This window comes from Salmo salar, chromosome ssa16 (assembly GCF_905237065.1).
Source record: "Salmo salar chromosome ssa16, Ssal_v3.1, whole genome shotgun sequence".
NCBI lineage: Eukaryota > Metazoa > Chordata > Actinopteri > Salmoniformes > Salmonidae > Salmo > Salmo salar.
In genome coordinates this window covers 47,120,091-47,145,778 of record NC_059457.1, presented here as the reverse complement: position 1 = coordinate 47,145,778, position 25,688 = coordinate 47,120,091, and the positions used below count along the sequence as shown (strand labels likewise).

The following is a 25,688-nucleotide window of genomic DNA, read 5'->3' as shown; positions in this document are numbered from 1 at the left end:
TGTACCCACTCTGGTATTGGCATGTGCAGGGTTTGATGGCTGGACCATTTTTTTGTTGTTGGGCAGACTGGTCAAAATGGACACTTCCACTCACACTACAACCAGCACTGCAGCTTCAATGAATGAGTACAGCAAAGTGTTTCGATAAGCTTGCATTGTTATTATCGGCTTTTGTCTTTTTTAAATCTAGGCATATTTAACTTTCTCTGGTCCTATGAGTAACAGGCAATAATAATGCAGTGCGACTTGAGTTTCGCCATCAGCTGGAAGGAAAACTTTCCCCTTTTATCAGCGGAGGGAGGGGGAGCGGAAGGGCAGTGTGAGATACTTGTCATTAGAAAGTGTCCTTTGGACTCTGGTGTCTTTCAGTTGCACGTTTCCCTTAGCTAGGGCTCAGTCACTTGGGGCCCAGAGAGGGGAGAGGTCAGACTTGTCTTCATGTGAATGTGTCTTTACCTATTCTTAAACCATGTGAAGGGATGGCGTGATTAATGGGGAACCAATGACTTGTCTCCACAATGTCTGTGAGCAAGTCACTCCCTCCTTTTCTTTATTGTGGGGAGGTTTATGGCAGTGTCTGGGAACATTGTATGTCCTCTCTTAGATCTCACACTTATCCTGTGATAGTATATGGCATAGAGGTTCACTCCCCCCAGTGAGCCTGTCCAGGAGTGGGGTCAAGAGGGGGTTTGCTTGAGATGGGAGTATCTAGAGTTGACAATTGATATATGCCATTGGATGAAATGGTGTTTTTGTTCTATGAAGTACCAGGGACGAGATTAGAACCTCGCCATTAGGGATCAAACTGAACGATAATTTATAGCGAATGCTATCTAGATACTCCTCTCTAAAGTAAACAGTCTTTCTTTGTGAACCGTTCCTAACTATCTGTGGTTTGTCATGCGTCCCACCTAGTCAACAGCCAGTGGAATCGCGTGGCGCGAAATACAAATACCTCATAAATGCTATAACTTCTATTTCTCAAACATATGACTATTTTACACCATTTTAAAGACAAGACTCTCGTTAATCAAACCATATTGTCCGATTTCAAAAAGGCTTTACAGCGAAAGCAAAACATTAGATTATGTCAGGAGAGTACCCTGCCAAAAATAATCACACAGCCATTTTCAAAGCAAGCATATATGTCACAAAAACCAAAACCACAGCTAAATGCAGCACTAACCTTTGATGATCTTCATCAGATGACACACCTAGGACATTATGTTATACAATACATGCATGTTTTGTTCAATCAAGTTCATATTTATATCAAAAAACAGCTTTTTACATTAGCATGTGATGTTCAGAACTAGCATACCCACCGCAAACTTCCGGTGAATTTACTAAATTACTCACGATTAACGTTCACAAAATACATAATTATTTTAAGAATTATAGATACAGAACTCCTTTATGCAATCGCGGTGTCAGATTTTAAAATAGCTTTTCGGCAAAAGCACATTCAGATTTATTATAAGAAAAATTGGATTACCTTTGCTGTTCTTCATCAGAATGCACTCCCAGGACTTCTACTTCAACAACAAATGTTGTTTTGGTTCCAAATAATCAATAGTTATATCCAAATACCGCCGTTTTGTTCATGCGTTCAGGTAACTATCCGAAGGGTGACGCGCGAGCGCATTTCGTGACAAAAAAATTCAAAATATTCCATTACCGTACTTCGAAGCATGTCAGACGCTGTTTAAAATCAATTTTTATGCGATTTTTCTCGTAAAATAGCGATAATATTCCAACCGGGCGACGTTGTATTCATTCAAAAGCTGAAAGAAAAAAATTGAGAATTCTCATGAATGCGCATCTCCAGTGTCACTATCCCCAGCCTGACCAGTAACAAACAGAGCTGCTGTACTTCGCCCAGAGACTGCAGACATCTCATTCCACTTTCTGGCGCCTTCTGAGAGCCAATGGAAGCCTTAGAAAATGTCACGTTACAGCAGAGATGCTCTATTTTCGATAGAGATGCAACAGAAGGATAACAAATTGTCAGACAGGGCACTTCCTGTATGGAATCTTCTCAGGTTTTGGCCTGCCATATGAGTTATGTTATAATCACAGACACAATTCAAACAGTTTTAGAAACTTTAGAGTGTTTTCTATCAAAATCTAATAATTATATGCATATTCTCGTTTCTGGGCAAAAGTAGTAACCAGTTTAAATCGGGTACGTTTTTTATCCGGCCGTGCAAATACTGCCCCCTAGCCCCAACAGGTTAAGTAAACTTTAATTTGTCTAAGATATTAAGAAACACTTCTGTGAAGAGGTGGTATGACTCTTGACCTCCATCATGGCGTTCCTTTGTGGTCTGATCAGCCTCATGGGAGGGCCATTTGGATGGTGAATAAGGTCATTTGAGATACTGATTTTAAGGGAATTTGTGTAATTGATAATTATGATGGAGTTAAGAGTTCTTAGACAAATTAGTAATTTAAGCACATGAGAAGGCAGTGTATTAAATTTAACACAACAAGGCTGTGAAATTGATATAGTATTATTATATTTTGTTGTTGAATAAGGTTATTAAGTAGCAAGAATAAGTTAATAATGGAAGACTTAGGTTAAGTATTTAGAATATGTCCTAAATCAACAGGACAGGGATATATGACATATGTGGTGATCCAGGATCATTGAGAGTATCAGATAAGTAAGTTTAACTATGCAATAATCTTGATATTACTACCATAGACATGTTGATTTTTCTAAAATCCAGGAGTGCAACCAGGGAGACAGTTAGACAGTTAGTCAATAGGTGGAAACAGAACCAATATTTGACATTGACTGTTATGAGAAAGAGTGACAGACAGATAGGAGGGCAGACGGAGAAGTCCTCCCCCGCACTGCTGGGACCTTGATGGTTTGGGAGTAGAAGGAAGAAAGGAAGGGGGCCAGGAGGAGGAGAAGATAGAAGTGACACGGAATGGTTAGATAACCTGCTGAATGTGGCTGTCACCCCCACAGAAAAGCCGAGGCCATAAAAGAGATGACTCCCACCTTTGAGGACTTGTTAGTGGGGGGTGTAATTAGAGAAAGAGATGCACAATGCAATTCTCCAATGTTTTGGTGGAGAAAGCAGCCCCGAGAAATGTTATAGACTCAGCTACTTTAAGGTGTGATTTAGAGTGGGGGGCAGTACGGGTAGTTGAGGATTCTGTTACAAGGGGAATGGTAACCACTTTTGGTAAACCTATTACACATGCCCAGTTGATTTTGAATTTATTAGATGCGGTACAGCTGCCAGAAAAGACAGCTATTTATAAGTATGAAGTGCACTCTAAGGGAACGGATAAAATTAGCAAGACCAACAGGAAGGCAGATGAGGAAGCAAAAAAGGCCGGTTTTGAACCAAAGCCATTTAAACAATAGTTGTTAAAAGAAGTAGTGAACATAGACAAAACGGTATTCAGAACTGTCAAACTAGAGCACCAGTTAAGGAGATTTCAAGATGGGAAAAGTTAGGAGCGGTCTATACAGATGGGATTTGGTACAGGGATAAATTACCCATACTACCGAAGTTATTGTTCAGATTAGAGGTCGACCGATTAATCGGAATGGCCGATTAATTAGGGCCGATATCAAGTTTATTACAATCGGAATTTTTGGCCACCGATTTGCCAAATGTTTTTTTTTTTTACACCTTTTATTTAACTATGCAAGTCAGATTAAGAACACATTCTTATTTTCAATGACGGCCTAGGAACGGGGGTTAACTGCCTTGTTTTGGGGGGATTCGGGGATTCGTTTTTGCAACCTTCCGGTTACTAATCCAATCCAATGCACGAGGAGCCTGCATGGCAGGCTGACTACCTGTTACGCGAGGGCAGCAAGAAGCAAAGGTAAGTTGCTAGCTAGCATTAAACTTATCTTGTAAAAAACTATCAATCTTAATCACTAGTTACACATGGTTGATGATATTACTAGTTTATCTAACGTGTCCTGCGTTGCATATAATCGATGCGGTGCCTGTTAATTTATCATTGAATCATAGCCCATTTCGCCACAAGGGTGTTGATTTACATTACATTTACATTTAAGTCATTTAGCAGACGCTCTTATCCAGAGCGACTTACAAATTGGTGGATTCACCTTATGATATCCAGTGGAACAACCACTTTACAATAGTGCATCTAAATCTTTAGGGGGGGGGGGGGGGGGTTAGAAGGATTACTTTATCCTATCCTAGGTATTCCTTAAAGAGGTGGGGTTTCAGGTGTCTCCGGAAGGTGGTGATTGACTCCGCTGTCCTGGCGTCGTGAGGGAGCTTGTTCCACCATTGGGGTGCCAGAGCAGCGAACAGTTTTGACTGGGCTGAGCGGGAACTGTGCTTCCTCAGAGGTAGGGAGGCGAGCAGGCCAGAGGTGGATGAACGCAGTGTCCTTGTTTGGGTGTAGGGCCTGATCAGAGCCTGAAGGTACGGAGGTGCCGTTCCCTTCACAGCTCCGTAGGCAAGCACCATGGTCTTATAGCGGATGCGAGCTTCAACAGGAAGCCAGTGGAGAGAGCGGAGGAGCGGGGTGACGTGAGAGAACTTGGGAAGGTTGAACACCAGACGGGCTGCGGCGTTCTGGATGAGTTGTAGGGGTTTAATGGCACAGGCAGGGAGCCCAGCCAACAGCGAGTTGCAGTAATCCAGACGGGAGATGACAAGTGCCTGGATTAGGACCTGCGCCGCTTCCTGTGTGAGGCAGGGTCGTACTCGGCGAATGTTGTAGAGCATGAACCTACAGGATCGGGTCACCGCCTTGATGTTAGTAGAGAACGACAGGGTGTTGTCCAGGGTCACTCCAAGGTTCTTAGCACTCTGGGAGGAGGACACAATGGAGTTGTCAACCGTGATGGCGAGATCATGGAATGGGCAGTCCTTCCCCGGGAGGAAGAGCAGCTCCGTCTTGCCGAGGTTCAGCTTGAGGTGGTGATCCGTCATCCACACTGATATGTCTGCCAGACATGCAGAGATGCGATTCGCCACCTGGTTATCAGAAGGGGGAAAGGAGAAGATTAATTGTGTGTCGTCTGCATAGCAATGGTAGGAGAGACCATGTGAGGATATGACAGAGCCAAGTGACTTGGTGTATAGCGAGAATAGGAGAGGGCCTAGAACAGAGCCCTGGGGGACACCAGTGGTGAGAGCACGTGGTGCGGAGACAGATTCTCGCCACGCCACCTGGTAGGAGCGACCTGTCAGGTAGGACGCAATCCAAGCGTGGGCCGCGCCGGAGATGCCCAACTCGGAGAGGGTGGAGAGGAGGATCTGATGGTTCACCGTATCAAAGGCAGCAGATAGGTCTAGGAGGATGAGAGCAGAGGAGAGAGAGTTAGCTTTAGCAGTGCGGAGAGCCTCCGTGACACAGAGAAGAGCAGTCTCAGTTGAATGACCAGTCTTGAAACCTGACTGATTTGGATCAAGAAGGTCATTCTGAGAGAGATAGCAGGAGAGCTGGCCAAGGACGGCACGTTCAAGAGTTTGAGAGAAAAGAAAGAAGGGATACTGGTCTGTAGTTGTTGACATCGGAGGGATCGAGTTTAGGTTTTTTCAGAAGGGGTGCAACTCTCGCTCTCTTGAAGACGGGAGGGACGTAGCCAGCGGTCAAGGATGAGTTGATGAACGAGGTGAGGTAAGGGAGAAGGTCTCCGGAAATGGTCTGGAGAAGAGAGGAGGGGATAGGGTCAAGCGGACAGGTTGTTGGGCGGCCGGCCGTCACAAGACGCGAGATTTCATCTGGAGAGAGAGGGGAGAAAGAGGTCAAAGCACAGGGTAGGGCAGTGTGAGCAGGACCAGCGGTGTCGTTTGACTTAGCAAACGAGGCTCGGATGTCGTCGACCTTCTTTTCAAAATGGTTGACGAAGTCATCCGCAGAGAGGGAGGAGGGGGGATTCAGGAGGGAGGAGAAGGTGGCAAAGAGCTTCCTAGGGTTAGAGGCAGATGCTTGGAATTTAGAGTGGTAGAAAGTGGCTTTAGCAGCAGAGACAAAAGAGGAAAATGTAGAGAGGAGGGAGTGAAAGGATGCCAGGTCCGCAGGGAGGCGAGTTTTCCTCCATTTCCGCTCGGCTGCCCGGAGCCCTGTTCTGTGAGCTCGCAATGAGTCGTCGAGCCACGGAGCAGGAGGGGAGGACCGAGCCGGCCTGGAGGATAGGGGACATAGAGAATCATAGGATGCAGAAAGGGAGGAGAGGAGGGTTGAGGAGGCAGAATCAGGGGATAGGTTGGAGAAGGTTTGAGCAGAGGGAAGAGATGATAGGATGGAAGAGGAGAGAGTAGCGGGAGAGAGAGAGTGAAGGTTGGGACGGCGCAATAACATCCGAGTAGGGGCAGAGTGAGAAGTGTTGGATGAGAGCGAGAGGGAAAAGGATACAAGGTAGTGGTCGGAGACTTGGAGGGGAATTGCAATGAGATTAGTGGAAGAACAGCATCTAGTAAAGATGAGGTCAAGCTTATTGCCTGCCTTGTGAGTAGGGGGGGAAGGTGAGAGGGTGAGGTCAAAAGAGGAGAGGAGTGGAAAGAAGGAGGAAGAGAGGAATGAGTCAAAGGTAGACGTGGGGAGGTTAAAGTCACCCAGAACTGTGAGAGGTGAGCCATCCTCAGGAAAGGAACTTATCAAGACGTCAAGCTCATTGATGAACTCTCCAAGGGAACCTGGAGGGCGATAAATGACAAGCGCATTTGCGAAAAAAGCACTGTCGCTGCACCAATGTACCTAACCATAAACATCAATGCCTTTCTTTAAAATCAATAAACAAGTATATATTTTTAAACCTGCATATTTAGTTAATATTGCCTGATAACATGAAATTGTGTCACATCTCTAGCGTTCATTGCACGCAGAGTCAGGGTATATGCAACAGTTTGGGCCGCCTGGCTCGTTGCGAACTAACTTGCCAGAATTTTACATAATTATGTCATAACATTGACATAACATAACTCGTAAGCATTCATTCAGACAGCACTTTTGTGTGTTTTGCCAGCAGCTCTTCGCTGTGTTTCAAGCTGTTTATGATTTCAAACCGGGTGGGTATAATTTGTGGAAAGTTCCAACAGGAATCTATTCCAAAAACTTTGTAAATAACAAGGTTTCCAAAAAACAACGCATAGAAAGTTGTATAGCGGCAGAATAAGATACCGGGTAGTGAGTGGTCTATTTCATTGCGTTTTTCACTCATCACGTTTATTCCGAAAAATGTCTGTCCTCACTCTGGTTGCCTATAGACAAACATTAAGAATAAGCTACGTGGTGAGTAGATGCCTATTCGCCAGCTAGTTAGCTAGGTTTGTATGCATTACTACTTTGTATGCGTTGTTGGTTGGCAACCTTTTACTTTACGTTTTTTGGAACAGATTCCTGTTGGAACGTTCCACAAATTATACCCACCCCTTCAAGCCTGTCAACTCCCGAGATTAGGCTGGTGTAACCGATGTGAAATGGCTAGCTAGTTGGCCGGGTGCGCGCTAATAGCGTTTCAAACGTCACTCGCTCTGAGACTTAGAGTAGTTGTTTCCCCTCCTCTACATGGGTAACGCTGCTTCGAGGGTGGCTGTTGTCAATGTGTTCCTGGTTTGAGCCCAGGTAGGAGCGAGGAGAGGGACGGAAGCTATACTGTTACACTGGCAATACTAAAGTGCCTATAAAGAACAAACAATAGTCAAAGGTATATGAAATACAAATCGTATAGAGAAATATTCCTATAATTCCTATAATAACTACAACCTAAAACATCTTACCTGGGAATATTGAATTCCCATGTTAAAAGGAACCACCAGCTTTCATATGTTCCCATGTTCTGAGCAAGGAACTTAAACCTTAGCTTTTTTACATGGCACATATTGCACTTTTACTTTCTTCTCCAACACTTTGTTTTGCATTATTTAAACATGTTTCATTATTTATTTGAGGCTAAATAGATTTTATTGATGTATTATATTAAGTTAAAATAAGTGTTAATTCAGGATTGTTGTAATTATCATTATTATAACTAAATGAATAAAAATATCGGCCGATTAATCGGTATCGGCTTCCCCCCGGCACTCCAATAATCGGTATTGGCGGTGAAAAATCATAATCGGTCGACCTCTAGTTCAGATATGCAGCAATATTGATACATGGGCAAAGCCATGTATCAACGGGGGGGAATGATGGAAATAATTAGGAAACACTTCGTAACATACGGAATTGCAAATTATAAAAAAGAACAAAAAAATTGTACAAGATCTGTTATTTGTGCATAGAATAATCATCAAGGTCGAGGAAGAGCACCACTGGGAGAATATCCCCCAGGTAGAATACCCATTCCAACAATTAGAAATGGACTTCATTGATATATGTTATAACCTATTCACGAAGTGAGGGAAAGAAATTGTATTTAGCAATAGTAGATAAGAGTTCTTGGCAGACACGATTATGGTTGCTAAAATATTAGGTCCAGATATTATCCCTAGAGTTGGTTTACTAGGATCTATTTCTTTAAGCAATGGATAACATTTCAGCTAATCAGGTAGACCATATAGAAATGCCAGAGTTAGAGAGACCAGAACAGGTAGACATAGAAGTGGAAGATATACTAGCAGAACACATGAGTAGACTGTTTGTTAACCAAACCCGTATGTCCAAGATTTTGTGTCCAACAGGTGAATTACAGGAGAAGGTGATTCACTCAATGCAATCAGGAGACTGGGTTTGGGTCCAATCACTAAAGAAAATGGACTTGAAGCAGCCACGGTGGGAGGGACTATACCAAGTGCTTCTGGTGACAGCCTTCGCCGTAAAGATAGCTGAAAGAGCTACCTGGGTTCATATCACACATTGCAGGAGGGTAAGACACACGGACACTGTCGACCAATCACAGAGTTAGGAGAAGAACCGAATACCAATAAGGTTCGGGGATTACCTCTCTAACGAAGATTCCCTAACCCGCCCGATCTTCACTGTGTGCGTTCATAGAAGTGAAAGTATGGGTTGACCTCTAGCCAATGATATGTTCTCCGGGAAGGGGTGGGGCTTTACAGGGGTACTGGTCAGTCTGAGCTGTCTGATTGTGGGAGCCATATTCCTAATACACCATGAACCACTCGAGAAGCCAGAAGGTGGTAACTTGACCCGTAAGGTAGAAGATGATGATTTTGTATTACTAAAGTACAAAAGGTCACTTAATCTGGATAAAAAGGAAGTGAGAGTAGAGTTAGGAAAGGATGTGTCGGTTGAGTTCTATGTAGACCAAATAGGGTCCCTGACCTCATGGCAATCTAGGATTCTGACTTCATGGGGAAGATATCTGTGTAGATCCCCGTGTAACTCATGGAAGCAGGTCATAGCTCACACAGAGAGAGAGGGCTATGTCAATCCACACACCCAAAATAAAAATAGATGGAGTATAGTGAAGGCGAGGATTTTTGACTGTAATCCGGAGCAAGGGAAGTATTGTTTAAAAGTACGAATTACCATTAAAGGTGTAAAGCAAGAGGATTTTGGGTTATGGTATGTGGAATTTGACCAGACCTTGGGTGACACTATAGTACCATTCAGGGTAGCAGAGGTCAAAATAGGAGATGGTTCTACGACTAGCCAGGATACAAGCAATACCCCTGATAAAATGGACGTCCCACGTGGAGTCATTCATAGTCAAGGACCGGTGAGGATAGTTCAAACTAAAGATCTTAACGAAGTTATAGAGGTAGAAACAGGGTTTGCGGATACTAATTTATGGATGGAGTTGATCCAATATAGAGCAAGGTCTATGGCTAAGGAAGAATGTTATGCCTGTGGAACAGCCAAACCTCAATTGACGACTACACCGTTCCCACTTGAGGGAACTAATTCACCTAGAGGTGTAGCGTGTATGGTAAAGCTTTCCTGAAAGCAGGAAAGCCTGACAATGATAGGGATACAGATAATGTAGATCAGTACAGCTATGTGCCTATAAGATCTAGGCTTCCCCCCTTCGTAGTGGCAGGAGGAGACTATTACGGTTTGGCCCTGTACAATACCCATGGGAAAGACATGGGGGAGGTGGGCAAGATGTAACAGGACTGAAAATGTTACTACTGGCGAGACTATGAGGGATCTGACAGGACGGTTGAGATCCAAGGACTTCAGTAAGATTGGGAAGCCAAGAGCTGATGTCTGGTGGTTGTGTGGGGGAGTGAAACTGTGGCCGAATTTACCTATGAATTGGACAGGTATTTGTGCATTGGTACAGTTAGGCATGCCTTTCACCCTTACTCAACACAAAGACCAAGAGCAAGGTAGAAGAGAGAGGAGGAGTGCTCTGTCAGGGTCCTTCGACGATAGAGTATACAGTGATAGTATTGGGGTTCCACGAGGGGTGCCAGATGAATTTAAAGCAAGAAACCAAATATTAGCAGGGTTAGAATCAAGCATTTTCTGGTGGTCCACCTTAAATAAGAATGTGGATTGGATAAATTAGATCTATTATAATCAACAGCGCTTCATCAACTATACTAGAGATGTGATAAAAGGTTTAGCCGAACAGATGGAGGCCACTAGTTTGATGGCTTGGCAGAATAGAATAGCATTGGATATGTTACTGGTGGAGAAGGGTGGTATGTGTGTGATATTGGGGTCAATGTGCTGTACTTTCATCCCAAATAACAAAGCTCCAGATGGATCAGTGACCAAGGCCCTGGCTGGTTTAACCACATTGGCAAATGAGTTAGCAGAAAACTCTGGGGTGGAGACTTCCCTGACAGGGTCGTTCGATTGTATGCTTGGGAAATGGAAAAATGTTGGAATCACTGTGTTATGGGCTGTTTTAACGTGTATGAGTGTGTTATTGTTGAGTGGTTGTTTGATTCCTTGTGTGAGAGGTTTGATTAAAACCTGTTTAGGATAGGGGGCAGTATTTGCACGGCCGGATGAAAAAACGTACCCGATTTAAACTGGTTACTACTCTTGCCCAGAAACGAGAATATGCATATTATTATTAGATTTGGATAGAAAACACTCTGAAGTTTCTAAAACTGTTTGAATGGTGTCTGTGAGTATAACAGAACTCATATGGCAGGCAAAAACCTGAGAAAATTCCAAGCAGGAAGTGGACTGTCTGAGAATTGTAGTTCTTTTGATTCTCTATTGAAACTACAGTATCTGTGGGGTTACGTTGCACTTTCTAAGGCTTCCATTGGCTGTCTAAAGCCTTCAGAAAGCGGATTGAGCCTCCTCCTGTCTCTGGGCAGAGTATAGTAGCTCAGTTTCTCAGTGGTCAGCCTGGGGACAAAGAGATTGGATATGTGTGTTCACACGAGCACGCCGTTTTTTTTTTTTTTCCTCCTTGAATGAATACACTATTGTCCGGTTGGAATATTATCGCTATTTTACGAGAAACATAACGTAAAAATTGATTTTAAACAGCGTTTGACATGCTTCTAAGTACGGTAATGGAACATTTTTATTTTTTTGTCTCGAAATGCGCTCACACGTTACCCTTTGGATAGTGACCTGAACGCACGAACAAAACGGAGGTATTTGGACATAACTATGGATTATTTCGAACAAAAACAACATTTCTTGTGGAAGTAGCAGTCCTGGGAGTGCATTCTGACGAAGATCAGCAAAGGTAATACAATATTTTTAATACTAATTCTGAGTTTAGTTTGCCCCGAACTTGGCGTGTGTCAAAATAGCGAGCCGTGATGGCTGAGCTATGTACTCAGAATATTGAAAAATGTGCTTTCGCCGAAAAGCTATTTTAAAATCTGACAAAGCGATTGCATAAAGGGGTTCTGTATCTATAATTCTCAAAATAATTATGTATTTTGTCAATGTTTATGATGAGTAATTTTGTAAATTCACCGGAAGATTTTGGTGGGAATACATGTTCTGAACATCACACGCCAATGTAAAAAGCTGTTTTTTGATATAAATATGAACTTGATTGAACAAAACATGCATGTATTGTATAACAATGTCCTAGGTGTGTCATCTGATGAAGATCATCAAAGGTTAGTGCTGCATTTAGCTGTCTTCTGGGTTTTTGTGACATTATATGCTAGCTTGAAAAATGGGTGTCTGATTATTTCTGGCTGGGTACTCTGCTGACATAATCTAATGTTTTGCTTTCGCTGTAAAGCCTTTTTGAAATTGGACAGTGTGGTTAGATAAAGGAGAGTCTTGTCTTTAAAATGCTGTGAAATAGTCACATAATCACAGCCGTGTATATCCCCCCCCAAGCAGACCCATCGATGGCCCTGAAAGAACTTCATTCGACGCTATGTAAACTGGAAACCACATATCCTGAGGCTGCATTTATTGTAGCCGGGGATTTTAACATGGCTAATCTGAAAACAAGGCTCCCCAAATTCTATCAGCATATCAGTTGTGCTACCAGGGCAAGTAAAACCCTGGATCATTGTTATTCTAACTTCCGCGATGCATATAAGGCCCCCGCTGATCCTCAACACTGGGTCCCCACAAGGGTGCGTTCTCAGCCCTCTCCTGTACTCCCTATTCACCCACGACTGCGTGGCCATGCACGCATCCAACTCAATCATCAGGTTTGCAGACGACACTACAGCGGTAGGCTTGATTACCAACAACGACCAGACGGCCCTCGGAGTGTGGTGTCAGGAAAATAACCTCGCACTCAATGTCAACAAAACAAAAGAGATGATCGTGGACTTCAGGAAACAGCAGAGGGAGCAGCCCCCTATCTACATTGACGGGACAGTAGTGGAGAGGGTGGAGAGTTAAGTTCCTCGGCGTACACATCACGGACAAACTGAAATGGTCCACCCACACAGACAGTGTGGTGAAGAAGGTGCAGCAGCGCCTCTTCAACCTCAGAAGGCTGAAGAAATTCGGCTTGTCACCAAAAATACACAAACTTTTACAGATGCACAATCGAGAGCATCCTGTCGGGCTGTATCACTGCCTGGTACGACAGCTGCTCCGCCCATAACCGGAAGGCTCTCCAGAGGGTAGTGAGGTCTGCATAACGCATCACCGGGTGCAAACTACCTGCCCTCCAGGACACCTACACCACTCGATGTCACAGGAAGGCGAAAAAGATCATCAAGGACAGCAACCACCCGAGCCACTGCCTGTTCACCCCGCTAACATCCAGAAGGCGAGGTCAGTACAGGTGCATCAAAGCTGGAACCGAGAGACTGAAAAACAGCTTCTTTCTCAAGGCCATCAGACTGTTAAACAGCCATCACTAACATCGAGTGGCTGCTGCCAACATACTGACTCAACTCAAGCCACTTTAAGAATGGGAAAATTGATGTAATCAATTTATCACTTGCCACTTTATATTATTTATATTAGATAATGTTTACATAACCTACATTATTCATCTCATATGTATATACTGTACGCCATACCATCTACTGCATCTTGCCATCCTGATGTAATGTATCACTAGCCACCTTAAACAATGCTGCTTTATATGTTTTCATACCCTACAATACTCATCTCATATGTATATACTGTACTCTATACCATCTATTACATCTTGCCTATGCCGTTCGGCCATCACTCATTTATATATTTTTATGTACATATTCGTATTCATTCCTTTACACTTGTGTGTACAAGGTAGTTGTTGTGGAATTGGTAGATTACTTGTTAGATATTACTGCATGGTCGGAACTAGAAGCACAAGCATTTCGCTACACTTGCATTAACGCCTGCTAACCATGTGTATGTGACCAATACATTTGATATACCCAGCCCCCGCAGGAGGCCTTTTGGTTGGCCGTCATTGTAAATAATATTCTTTTCTTAACTGACTTGCCTAGTTAAATAAAAGGTGAAATAAATAAATAAACTTTTTTTTTTTTTTTTTATTCGGTCCATGGGAATTTAACGGCAAAAGGTAGTTATGTGCACTACATCACCACACACAGCCTTTTATCCACAAGTCAATTTGATGTAAACAAATCTCTGGTGGGGAAAATGCACGTATTGTTTTTATACAGATTTTACACGATTCACATGAAAATCTGTCGCCAAGTGGATGGAAACCTAGCTAATGATACGTATTATATGATAAAAGAAACTTCACCCTGGAGCCTATGTACAGATCATCTCCCACTTTCTTAACCGTAAACATTCGTGGGGAAAATGCAAAACTGACCCAAGACCAGCATCTGGGGGCAACTTCTCCCTATGATAGAGAACCCACCTGTTGGTTGAATGGGATGGGTGGTACCGTGGGGTCCAGGATGAACATGTGGTCACAGAGCAGAGCATGCATACAGAGAGCCAGGCTGTCTACGTCTCTTGCCATGGGCCCAAGGGACGACAGCACTGGAACAAGCACAACACAAACAACTTGTGTCATCGTGACAGTGGAAAGTCAGTCACTGAAAGCTAACAATACCATTAGTTACCATGTCGTTACTATACCAGAGTTACTGTATATAATGCATTAAGCACCCTTTGGAAATAATTACTATATTTTCCGCCGTATCAAAGCAGCGCTCACTTTTCTTTAAAAAATTATTTTTTGTCGACCTTACGAAGGACTGACAGAGGGGTCAAGTAAAATGTTATCAATTTATTTACTATGCATGAGCAGGGATAAAAGTTACATGTTAGAGCCGTACCTGACTTTTGGCCCCGGATACAGGAGCTAGCACCTCGCAAACTAAAAAAAAAAAAAAAAAACGAACAGAGAAAGTCAGTCAACATCTAACCAAGCCCATCGGGTCAACATCTAACCAAGCCCATCGGGTCAACATCTAACCAAGCCCATCGGGTCAACATCTAACCAAGCCCATCGGGTCAACATCTAACCAAGCCCATCGGGTCAACATCTAACCAAGCCCATCGGGTCAACATCTAACCAAGCCCATCGGGTCAATATCTAACCAAGCCCATCGGGTCAACATCTAACCAAGCCCATCGGGTCAATATCTAACCAAGCCCATCGGGTCAATATCTAACCAAGCCCATCGGGTCAATATCTAACCAAGCCCATCGGGTCAATATCTAACCAAGCCCATCGGGTCAATATCTAACCAAGCCCATCGGGTCAATATCTAACCAAGCCTGGGAGTCTTGTGATGTACTCTTTCTCTGAACTGTGCTCAAGGTTATGAGCATTGTAAAAGATAACATGTTAGGCCAAGTCACAATGAGATACACCGATTCACTAACAGATACATTTGATAGAAACACTAAGGAACACTGACAGACATACTAAGAGTAACAGACCCAATAACACACCCACCCACCTCAGCCTGTTGGCCGTGGGCTTGAAGCCACAGATCCCACAGAAGGATGATGGGATGCGGATGCTGCCCCCGATGTCGGACCCTATGCCCAGAACCGAGCCCCCTCCTCCGATCAGCGCCCCTTCCCCGCCCGACGAGCCCCCTGACGTCTTCTGGGAGTTGTGGGGGTTCAGAGTCAGCCCATAGATAGGGTTACCACAGTCAAAGCTGGAAATGAGGACAATAAACTTATTTTTAGGACATATTTAAAGGACTGCTTGCTAACATGACACATGGTATGACCAACCAGCTTTACTCTGGGTGTGGACTAGCCTGGTCTTAGGGCTTCAACGAGGACCACATCCACACATTCCTCAAGTCAATGCTCTTGCACTAAATTACATGGCATACTGTGGTGCAACAGGCACGTCTCACCTACTACAGTATGTCAATGTAGTTCAAGTGTATGTGTTTGGTATCCAAATAATATTCTGAATCTCATTTGTTGCATTCACAAGTCTAAAATAACTATTTACCTTTGCAGGCCTTGGGGCACATTGGTCTTGACGAAGGGAATGGCGCCTTGTCTCTTCAGCACTTCAACTAGCACACTGTCCCCTGTGGCAGGCAGGTCCAATTTACAGATTACGCCACACGTAGAGTCATGACCCTAAACACAAAAACAGGAGGAAAAACTAAAACAAAAAAATCATTCATGTAAAAAAAAATACTATTTCAGTAGACGCAAACATCTCTGAACCATGTTACCAGTAGGGCTATTTTAATTTTTTTATTTTACCTTTATTTAACTAGGCAAGTCAGTTAAGAACAAATTCTTATTTTCAATGACGGCCTAAGAACAGTGGGTTAACTGCCTTGTTCAGATTTGTACCTTGTCAGCTCAGGGATTTGAATTTGCAACCTTTCGGTTACTAGTCCAACACTCTAACCACTAGGCTACGCTGTCACGAGAGATTCAACTATACTGAATAAAAATATTAAACGCAACATGAAACAATTTCAATGATTTTACTTTGATACAGTTCATAAGGAAATCAGTCAATTTAAATAAATTAGGCCGTAATCTATGGATTTCACATGACTGGGAAGGGGCGCAGCCATGGGTGGGCCTGGGAGGACATAGGCCCACCCAATGGGGAGCCAGGCACAGCTAATCAGAATTAGTTTTTCCCTACAAAAGGCTTTATTACGGACAGAAATACTACTCAGTTTCATCAGCTGTCCGGGTGGCTGGTCTCAGATGATCCCGCAGGTGAAGAAGCCGGATGTGGAGGTCCTGGGCTGGTGTGGTCTGCGGTTGTGAGGCCGGTTGGACATCCTGACAAATTCTCTAAAACGACGTTGGAGGCGGCTTATGGTAGAGAAATTAACATTAAATTCTCTGGAAACAACTCTGGTAGACATTCCAGCAGTCAGCATGCAAAATACACATTCCCTCAAAACATCTGTGGCATTGTGTTATGTGACAACTGCATATTTTAGAGTAGCCTTTTATTGTCCCCTGTGTAATGATCATGCTGTTAAATCAGCTTCTTGATAGGCCACACCTGTCAGGTGGATGGATTAACTTGGCATAAAATAAATGTTCACTAACAGGGATGTAAACAAATTTGTACATAAAATTTGAAATAAATTATCGTTTTGTGCATATGGAAAATGTATGCAATGTCTTATTTCAGCTCATGAAACATGGCACCAACACTTTAGATGTTGCATTTATATATTTTTTCCAGTATAGAAGCACAATCTCTGAACCCAGAACCATGTTACCGGTTGGGCTTATGTCATTAGAGAGTCAACTAGAAGCAAACAAACATATGTTACAGACAGGCCGACTGTGGAGCAGCTTCCTGGACACAGATTAAGCCTAGTTCTAAAAAGCATACTCTATCTCCATTTAAAAGTGTTTTAGTCCAGGACTAGGCCTAGGTACAGGGGAAAAGGGCAATGAAACACACTGAAATGACACCTAATCAACACTACCTTGTATCCAATATTTTCCTTGATACTGACAGGGACCCCATAAAGGAGACCATCCTTGTGAGAGTCAATATCCTCCAGCTGATCCCAACTTTCCAGCAGGACCTCAGTGCAACAGTTCAGCCTCCTATTCACCTCCAAGGTCTGTGGGGAAACAGCATGGGAGAAATCAATGGGACTGCTTTAGTAGATTGATAGGCCTAGTAGCATGGTCCCAGATCTGTTTGTGTTGTCAACTCCTATGGTCATGGTAACAAGAGCACAAACAGATCTGGGACCAGGCTAGATTGATTACCACACAATAAATGTTGCCTAATAGGTGATAGGCCTTCAATACAACAACATGCATTGTTTTATACAATACAGCTGCATTTGTTTTGTAAACACTGCAGAAATGATCCAGGCATGTCATCATAAACTGTGTACAAAACATTAGAAACACCTGCTCTTTCCATGACAGACTGACCAGGTGAAAGCTATGATCTCTTATTGATGTCCCTTGTTAAATCCACTTCAATCAGTGTAGATGAAGAGGAGGAGTGAGGTTAACGAAGGATTTTTAAGCATAGAGACAATTGAGACATGGATTGTGTATGTGTGCCATTCACAGGGTGAAGGGGCAAGACAAAAGATTCAAGTGCCTTTGAATGGGTATGGTAGTAGGTGCCAGGCAAACTGGTTTGTCTCAAGAACCGCAACGCTGCTGGGGCTTTCACGCTCAACAGTTTCCCATGTGTATCAAGTGTGACGACCCTCCCACTCTGTCTGCTGTATTCTCTCTCTTTGTTCTTGTTTCCTTATTAGGATGCCGGTGGGTGGAGTTGGAAGGGTCGTCAGCTAGATGGGAAACACCTGGGCTCGGGTGTGTCCCAGGATAAAGGCACCTCTTCCACATTCATTGGGGAGACCCTCTCCATGCAGACACCTTGTTTTTGGTTGTGGTATCTAATAAATATATATTTTTGATACTCCTTGTTTCCACGTTGTCTCCCTTTTGTTGCGAACTCTGAGCCGGTTCGTAACACAAGAAAGGTCCACCACCCAAAGGACATCCAGCCAACTTCCACACAACTGTGGGAAGCATTAGAGTCAACATGGGCCAGCATCCCTGTGGAACGCTTTTGACACCTTGTAGAGTCCATGCCCTGACAAAATGAGGCTGTTCCGAGGGAAAAAGGGGTGCAACTCGACATTAGGAAGGTGTTCCTAATGCTTTGTACACTCAATGTAAACAGACTTTCTCAAATACATTAAAGTCAGTTAATGGTTTGCAGAAAACATTGCAGGAGTAGGATATGACCCGTCAAAGATCACTGACTTAGGGAACAAAACTAGGTCACCAATGCCTGCAATGAAAACAAAACTATTTAAAAAATGAGGCATTCCACAACATGCACATTAGAAAAAGCCGGTATAAGCTATATGTGAATACTGGGGGTGTTGATTGGATTGTGCATTACCTTTTCCATGTATGAGTGGAACACAGCTTGTGGAGTTAGTGTTCCATCCTTCAGTTGTTTGGACAGCTCAGCCAGGGACAGTGAGAGGATGAGAGAGGTGTCTGTCTCAGGGTGCTAACATGGGATTCAAAGGAGTATGAACATTGGGTAGGCCTATACCACCAGATATCTATCTAGTTACCCTTTCTGAAAATCGAAATGTCATATTATCTCAGTCAGTGGGCTAGTCGTGTAGAGGGTCCTCTGAAAACCCCCTACTCTTTTCATTTGATGCATGCATGGCAAAGTGAAAACTGGTTTGAACTTGGAGTGAGTTTGACATGAAATAGATCAGTTGTGATATAGTACTAGAGTGGCTGACAGCACGTTCGCGTCACAGCTGTGTCTGACTAATCAGCCGTGTTGAATGTTCATTCACTGTTAGCTAGCTTTCGCTTAGCCTATTCATAGAGGCAGAATCCACCCTTGGGTTCTCGAGAGCAAATTTTCGCTAAACTAAATTCAAACTTACCGACTCGTTGAACTGACAGACAGCATGCTCTGCTCGTTGCAGCGACTTTTCTCTTCGCACTTTCGCCTTCTGAATTTTCATCCACGACTGTTGGTGTCCGAACCATTTCAGCAAAAGGACCAAGGCACTTGCACCGCATGCTGTGGCTGACAGAATCACTGTCCATTTCGGCTTTGCTCCAAAAACAAGTTGTTTATAGTTATCCATTCTGTCTATGACGCCTTTAAAGCTATCCACCTAGGACAACAGACTTTCTAAACTAATGTGATAATGCTGAATGGGGGGACGTTCCATGTATCATAAACGTATATAGTGTGTGATTGCGGCCCGCAATTCGGGGCGTTCCTTACATGTAGTTATTCATGCATCTACAGAAACGCCCCCTATCGAGCATCCCGTTGGTTCCGAGCACACCATCTTCACGCTTGTGTGATACTTGATATTCGGGATTTCCCCTGATTGTCTATGCGATTAAAATGTGTGTCAAAAGGGAAATAAAAGTATTATTTGAGTTTTTCAGGGGCGAAGGACATGGTCTACCAGAGTCCTAGCTAGCTAACAAGTTAGTAGTGTCCTTCGCTCCGGGCTGCCGATCACCTGCCCTCGTGGTTAACAGAACTGCAGGAAAGCAATGCCCGACAGGCGTGGGCGAAGTACACTGTCTACGGGTGTCCTAGGTATCGTTAGCTACCGAGGTAAAGTTGGTTGTCACAGAATCATCAAGCTAGATATGATGTATTCTATAAATGTCTAGCATACTTTTACAACCTTTGTTTTGAGTAGAAATTCCAGTTTTGACTTGATAGAAATACCTAAAATCTATAAAATGCCATTTAAAGCAGTATAAATTAATAACTAATTCACTGTTTGTCATAGAAACATCAAACGATGTATGATTTATTCTATAAATGTCTAGCATACTTTTACAACCTTTGTTTTGAGGAAAAATGCCAGTTTTGACGATAGAAATACATAAAATCTATAAAATGCCATTTTAAAGCGGTATAAATCAATAACTAATTCACTGTTTGTCACAGAAACATCAAACTAGGTATGATTTATTCTATAAATGTCTAGCATACCTTTACAACTTATTTTGAGGAAAAAATCCAGTTTTGATTTGATAGAGGGCATGTAGTACGTCTAGAGGGCGTGTGGTAAAAGTTCTAACGAGTCTGTTATACCCTATTAGAAGGGGCCTGGCAGAAAATTCTGCACCTTCAGTCATAATAAATTAGATTACAGGAAGAAACGAAGGGACGAAGGGGTCAGGCCTGACTAACAAAGAAGACCGGTGAATGGATCAAGAGGACCAAGATAACCAAGAGGATCAACATGGACATTCCACGGCGGAGATAAGGAAAACTACGAGTGAACCATAACATACATTTTTACTGTGTATATATATATATATAGCAGGGGATCAAGTATTTGATCCCCTGCTGATTTTGTACGTTTGCCCACTGACAAAGAAATGATCAGTCTATAATTTTAATGGTAGGTTTATTTGAACAGTGAGAGACAGAATAACAACAAAAAATTCCAGAAAAACACATGTCAAGAATGTTATAAGTTGATTTGCATTTTAATGAGAGAAATAAGTATTTGACCCCCTCTGCAAAACATGACTTAGTACTTGGTGGCAAAACCCTTGTTGGCAATCACAGAGGTCAGACGTTTCTTGTAGTTGGCCATCAGGTTTGCACACATCTCAGGAGGGATTTTGTCCCAATCCTCTTTGCAGATCTTCTCCAAGTCATTAAGGTTTCGATGCTGATGTTTGGCAACTCGAACCTTCAGCTCCCACCACAGATTTTCTATGGGATTAAGGTCTGGAGACTGGCTAGGCCACTCCAGGACCTTAATGTGCTTCTTCTTGAGCCACTCCTTTGTTGCCTTGACCGTGTGTTTTGGGTCATTGTCATGCTGGAATACCGATCCACGACCCATTTTCAATGCCCTGGCTGAGGGAAGGAGGTTCTCACCCAAGATTTGACGGTACATGGCCCCGTCCATCGTCCCTTTGATGCGGTGAAGTTGTCCTGTCCCCTTAGCAGAAAAACACCCCCATAGCATAATGTTTCCACCTCCATGTTTGACGGTGGGGGTGGTGTTCTTGGGGTCATAGGCAGCATTCCTCCTCCTCCAAACACGGCGAGTTGAGTTGATGCCAACGAGCTCCATTTTGGTCTCATCTGACCACAACACTTTCACCCAGTTGTCCTCTGAATCATTCAGATGTTCATTGGCAAACTTCAGACGGGCATGTATATGTGCTTTCTTGAGCAGGGGGACCTTGCGGGCGCTGCAGGATTTCAGTCCTTCACGGCGTAGTGTGTTACCAATTGTTTTCTTGGTGACTATGGTCCCAGCTGCCTTGAGATCATTGACAAGATCCTCCCGTGTAGTTCTGGGCTGATCCCTCACCGTTCTCATGATCATTGCAACTCCACGAGGTGAGATCTTGCATGGAGCCCCAGGCCGAGGGAGATTGACAGTTATTTTGTGTTTCTTCCATTTGCGAATAATCGCACCAACTGTTGTCACCTTCTCACCAAGCTTCTTGGCGATGGTCTTGTAGCCCATTCCAGCCTTGTGTAGGTCTACAATCTTGTCCCTGACATCCTTGGAGAGCTCTTTGGTCTTGGCCATGGTGGAGAGTTTGGAATCTGATTGATTGCTTCTGTAGACAGGTGTCTTTTATACAGGTAACAAGCTGAGATTAGGAGCACTCCCTTCAAGAGTGTGCTCCTAATCTCAGCTCGTTACCTGTATAAAAGACACCTGGGAGCCAGAAATATTTCAGATTGAGAGGGGGTCAAATACTTATTTCCCTCATTAAAATGCAAATCAATTTATAACATTTTTGACATGTGTTTTTCTGGATTTTCTTGTTGTTATTCTGTCTCTCACTGTTCAAATAAACCTACCATTAAAATTATGGACTGATCATTTCTTTGTCAGTGGGCAAATGTACAAAATCAGCAGGGGATCAAATACAGATATATATATATATATATATATATATATATATATATATATATTAGCATGGGTATTGAAAGATACCAGAGGGTGGATAACAAAAAAAAGCACTAATATAAGAGGTAGACGGTACATGTTTGGTTTTTGGGCTAAATGTATACATTATGATTTGTCTCTGAACTGTATGTTAACCCCTCTGCAATCTACTGGCACTAACCATTAAAACTAGGACTACAACCAGGCTCTACACTCAGTTGCCACTTTATTAGGTTCACCACCCTATTCACAAAAATAAATTGCTCCTACATACACCAAGTCCAGCGGTCTTGGCTTGCTAGGCACTAAAGCATGCAGAGAAGTATTCAGGTATTCTGTTACTGTTTGTTTGAACTTTAGAATGTGCAAAATGACAGCACAGTCTGTGATGGTCTACAAAACCATGTTTTAATAATTCCAACACTCAGCTTTTACTGACTGTAATAAACTCCAACTAGACTTAAGAACTTGAACAGTCTATCTCCTTTCCCAGTTTCATCAACAGTTTTGAATTCACGCTGTTCCATGGTGCAAAGGGGGGTTGTACCTAATAAAATGACCACTATCTATAGACTTTCAAGAATGTGTTCTGGGAATACCTGGGGTTATTAAACATTTGGCTGTAAGTGTTGAACAGTTGAATCCATTACCTCAGGGAAAAAGCCTTAAAAGGGAAATACTGATAATGGAAAATACATTTTGGGAGGTTTAATGTACGTTGATGTAGGTTTGATGTACCTACTGTAGTTATTGTAATTAATGTTACATATATTTCTAAATTCCACATGGTGATCTCATGGAACCTTGCTGTTTTTATGTCTTGGCCTCTAGGGGGAGGTGTTATTTTTTATTTTGGCCACTAGATGGCAGCAGTGTGTGTGCGATGTTTTAGACTGATCCAATGAACAATTGCATTTCTGTTCACATTTCTTATCAAGACTGCCCAAATATGCCTAATTGGTTAATTAATACATTTAAGTTCATAACTGTACACTCTCCTCAAACAATAGCATGGTATTATTTCACTGTAATAGCTACTGTAAATTGGACAGTGCAGTTAGATGAACAAATATTTAAGCTTTCTGCAAATATTGGATATGTCTATGTCCTGGGAAATGTTCTTGTTACTTACAACCTCATGCTATTCGCATTAGCCTACTTTAGCTCAATCGTCTCGTGGAGGACCCACCGATCCTGTAGAGGTTAAAATGTATTTTTCTTTTGGAAACCTTGATAAGTATGTAACTTCTCGAGCCTTGGTCGTGGCACTTCCCTGCAGTGCCTAGCTCTACTCCTATTCCCCAGGTGCTCTCATTTGTTGACTTCTGTAACTGTAAAAGCCTTGGTTTCATGCATGTTAACATTAGAAGCCTCCTCCCTAAGTTTGTTTTATTCACTGCTTTAGAACACTCTGCTAACCCGGATGTCCTAGCCCTGTCTGAATCCTGGATTACGAAGACCACCAAAAACCCTGAAATTTCCATCCCTAACTATAACATTTTCCGACAAGATAGAATTGCAAAAGGGGGCGGAGTTGCAATCTACTGCAGAAATAGCCTAGGAAAGCTAAGGCTAGCTTTTTCAAACAGAGATTTGCATCCTGTAGCACAAACTCAAAAAAGTTCTGGGACACTGTAAAGTCCATGGAGAATAAGAGCACCTCCTCCCAGCTGCCCACTGCACTGAGGCTAGGAAGCACTGAGGCTAGGAAACACTGTCACCACCGATAAATCCACTATAAGCATTTTTCTATGGCTGGCCATTCTTTCCACCTGGCTACCCCTAACCCAGTCAACTGCCCTGCACCCTCCACAGCAACTCGCCCAAGCCTCCCCCATTTCTCCTTCACCCAAATTCAGATAGCTGATGTTCTGAAAGAGCTGCAAAATCTGGACCCCTACAAATCAGCCAGGCTAGACAATCTGGACACTCTCTTCCTAAAATTATCTGCCTAAATTGTTGCCCCTATTAACCCCTATTACTAGCCTGTTCAACCTTTCGTATCGTCTGAGATTCCCAAAAATTGGAAAGCTGCCGCGATCATCCCCCTCTTCAAAGGGGGAGACACTCCATACCCAAAATGCTACAGACCTATATCTATCCTACCATGCCTTTCTAAGGTCTTCAAAAGCCAAGTTAACAAACAGATTACCGACCATTTCGAATCCCACCGTACCTTCTCCGCTATGCAATCTGGTTTCAGAGCTGGTCATGGGTGCACCTCAGCCACGCTCAAGGTCCTAAATGATATCATAACCGCCATCGACCTGGCTAAGGCTTTCGACTCTGTCAATCACCACATTCTTATCGGCAGACTCAACAGCCTTGGTTTCTCAAATGACTGCCTCGCCTGGTTCACCAACTACTTCTCTGATAGAGTTCAGTGTGTCAAATCGGAGGGCCTGTTGTCCGGACCTCTGGCAGTCTCTATGGGGGTGCCACAGGGTTCAATTCTCGGGCCAACTCTCTTCTCTGTATACATCAATGATGTCGCTAGACTGTAAACTCTCCTTCCAGACTCACATTAAACATCTCCAATCCAAAATTAAATCTAGAATCGGGCTTCCTATTTCGCAACAAAGAATCCTTCACTCATGCTGCCAAACATACCCTCGTAAAACTGACCATCCTACCAATCCTCGACTTCGGCAATGTCATTTACAAAATAGCCTCCAACACTCTACTCAACAAATTGGATGCAGTCTATCACAGTGGCATCCGTTTTGTCACCAAAGCCCCATATACTACCCACCACTGCGACCTGTACGCTCTTGTTGGCCGGCCCTCGCTTCATACTCGTCGCCAAACCCACTGGCTCCAGTTCATCTACAAGTCTTTGCTAGGTAAAGCCCTGCCTTATCTCAGCTCACTGGTCACCATAGCAGCACCGACCCGTAGCACGCACTCCAGCAGGTATATCTCACTGGTCACCCCCCAAAGCCAATTGACATTTTCTTTTTTTTAACGACCAAAAAACGCCTTGCTCTGGAGAACCCTTTGCTACAGGGTGTGGAAAGGGATCAAAGCACAGACAGTGAGAGAACAATGTAGTATGCAACTGTGAGGGACAGATTGTGTCTTTGAAGCACAACCTTTTAGAACTATGTGTTCCAGAAAATGTCTTTAAATGTGACAACAATGCAGAACAAATGTGGTCCTCTTTTTTTCCAGTCTTCAATGCGAAGCAAGACTTCTCAATGTGTGCTTTGCGTCATCCACAGAAAAATAATGACCATCTGGGTTTATTTTTGTGGAATTTTTATTCAAAGACTGACATTATTGTAATGTTTGATATTACATCATTGATGTGCGATACCTTTTTATCAACACATACGTTTTTTGCAAATGTATGCCTCTATTACTATATGATTTATATTGCCTGAATACTCAATGATGATTAACACCTCAATTATGTGTGCTTCTGTCAGGGTTGTGGTCAAATGCATGTCATTTAAAGTCAATTTAGCAATTGAACAAAAATCCAATTTAATTTGAAAATGTTCCTCATTACAA

At 43.1% G+C, this 25,688-nt stretch overlaps 1 protein-coding gene across 1 annotated transcript in view; it reads right to left on the bottom strand.

Moving 5' to 3' along the window:
• The window catches only part of LOC106574031 (fatty-acid amide hydrolase 1), a 31,154-nt gene extending 11,031 nt beyond the window's left edge, over nucleotides 1–20,123 (bottom strand). Inside the window, exons 1-7 of the mRNA XM_014149543.2 lie at nucleotides 19,158–20,123; nucleotides 18,647–18,760; nucleotides 17,190–17,330; nucleotides 15,722–15,855; nucleotides 15,207–15,413; nucleotides 14,577–14,617; nucleotides 14,153–14,277 (exon numbers count right to left, since the gene is read on the bottom strand). Of these exons, the coding sequence (XP_014005018.1) occupies nucleotides 14,153–14,277; nucleotides 14,577–14,617; nucleotides 15,207–15,413; nucleotides 15,722–15,855; nucleotides 17,190–17,330; nucleotides 18,647–18,760; nucleotides 19,158–19,364 (969 nt within the window). The 5' untranslated portion in view covers nucleotides 19,365–20,123. The remainder of the gene's footprint in view (nucleotides 1–14,152; nucleotides 14,278–14,576; nucleotides 14,618–15,206; nucleotides 15,414–15,721; nucleotides 15,856–17,189; nucleotides 17,331–18,646; nucleotides 18,761–19,157) is intronic.
• Nucleotides 20,124–25,688: the final 5,565 nt, after the last annotated feature.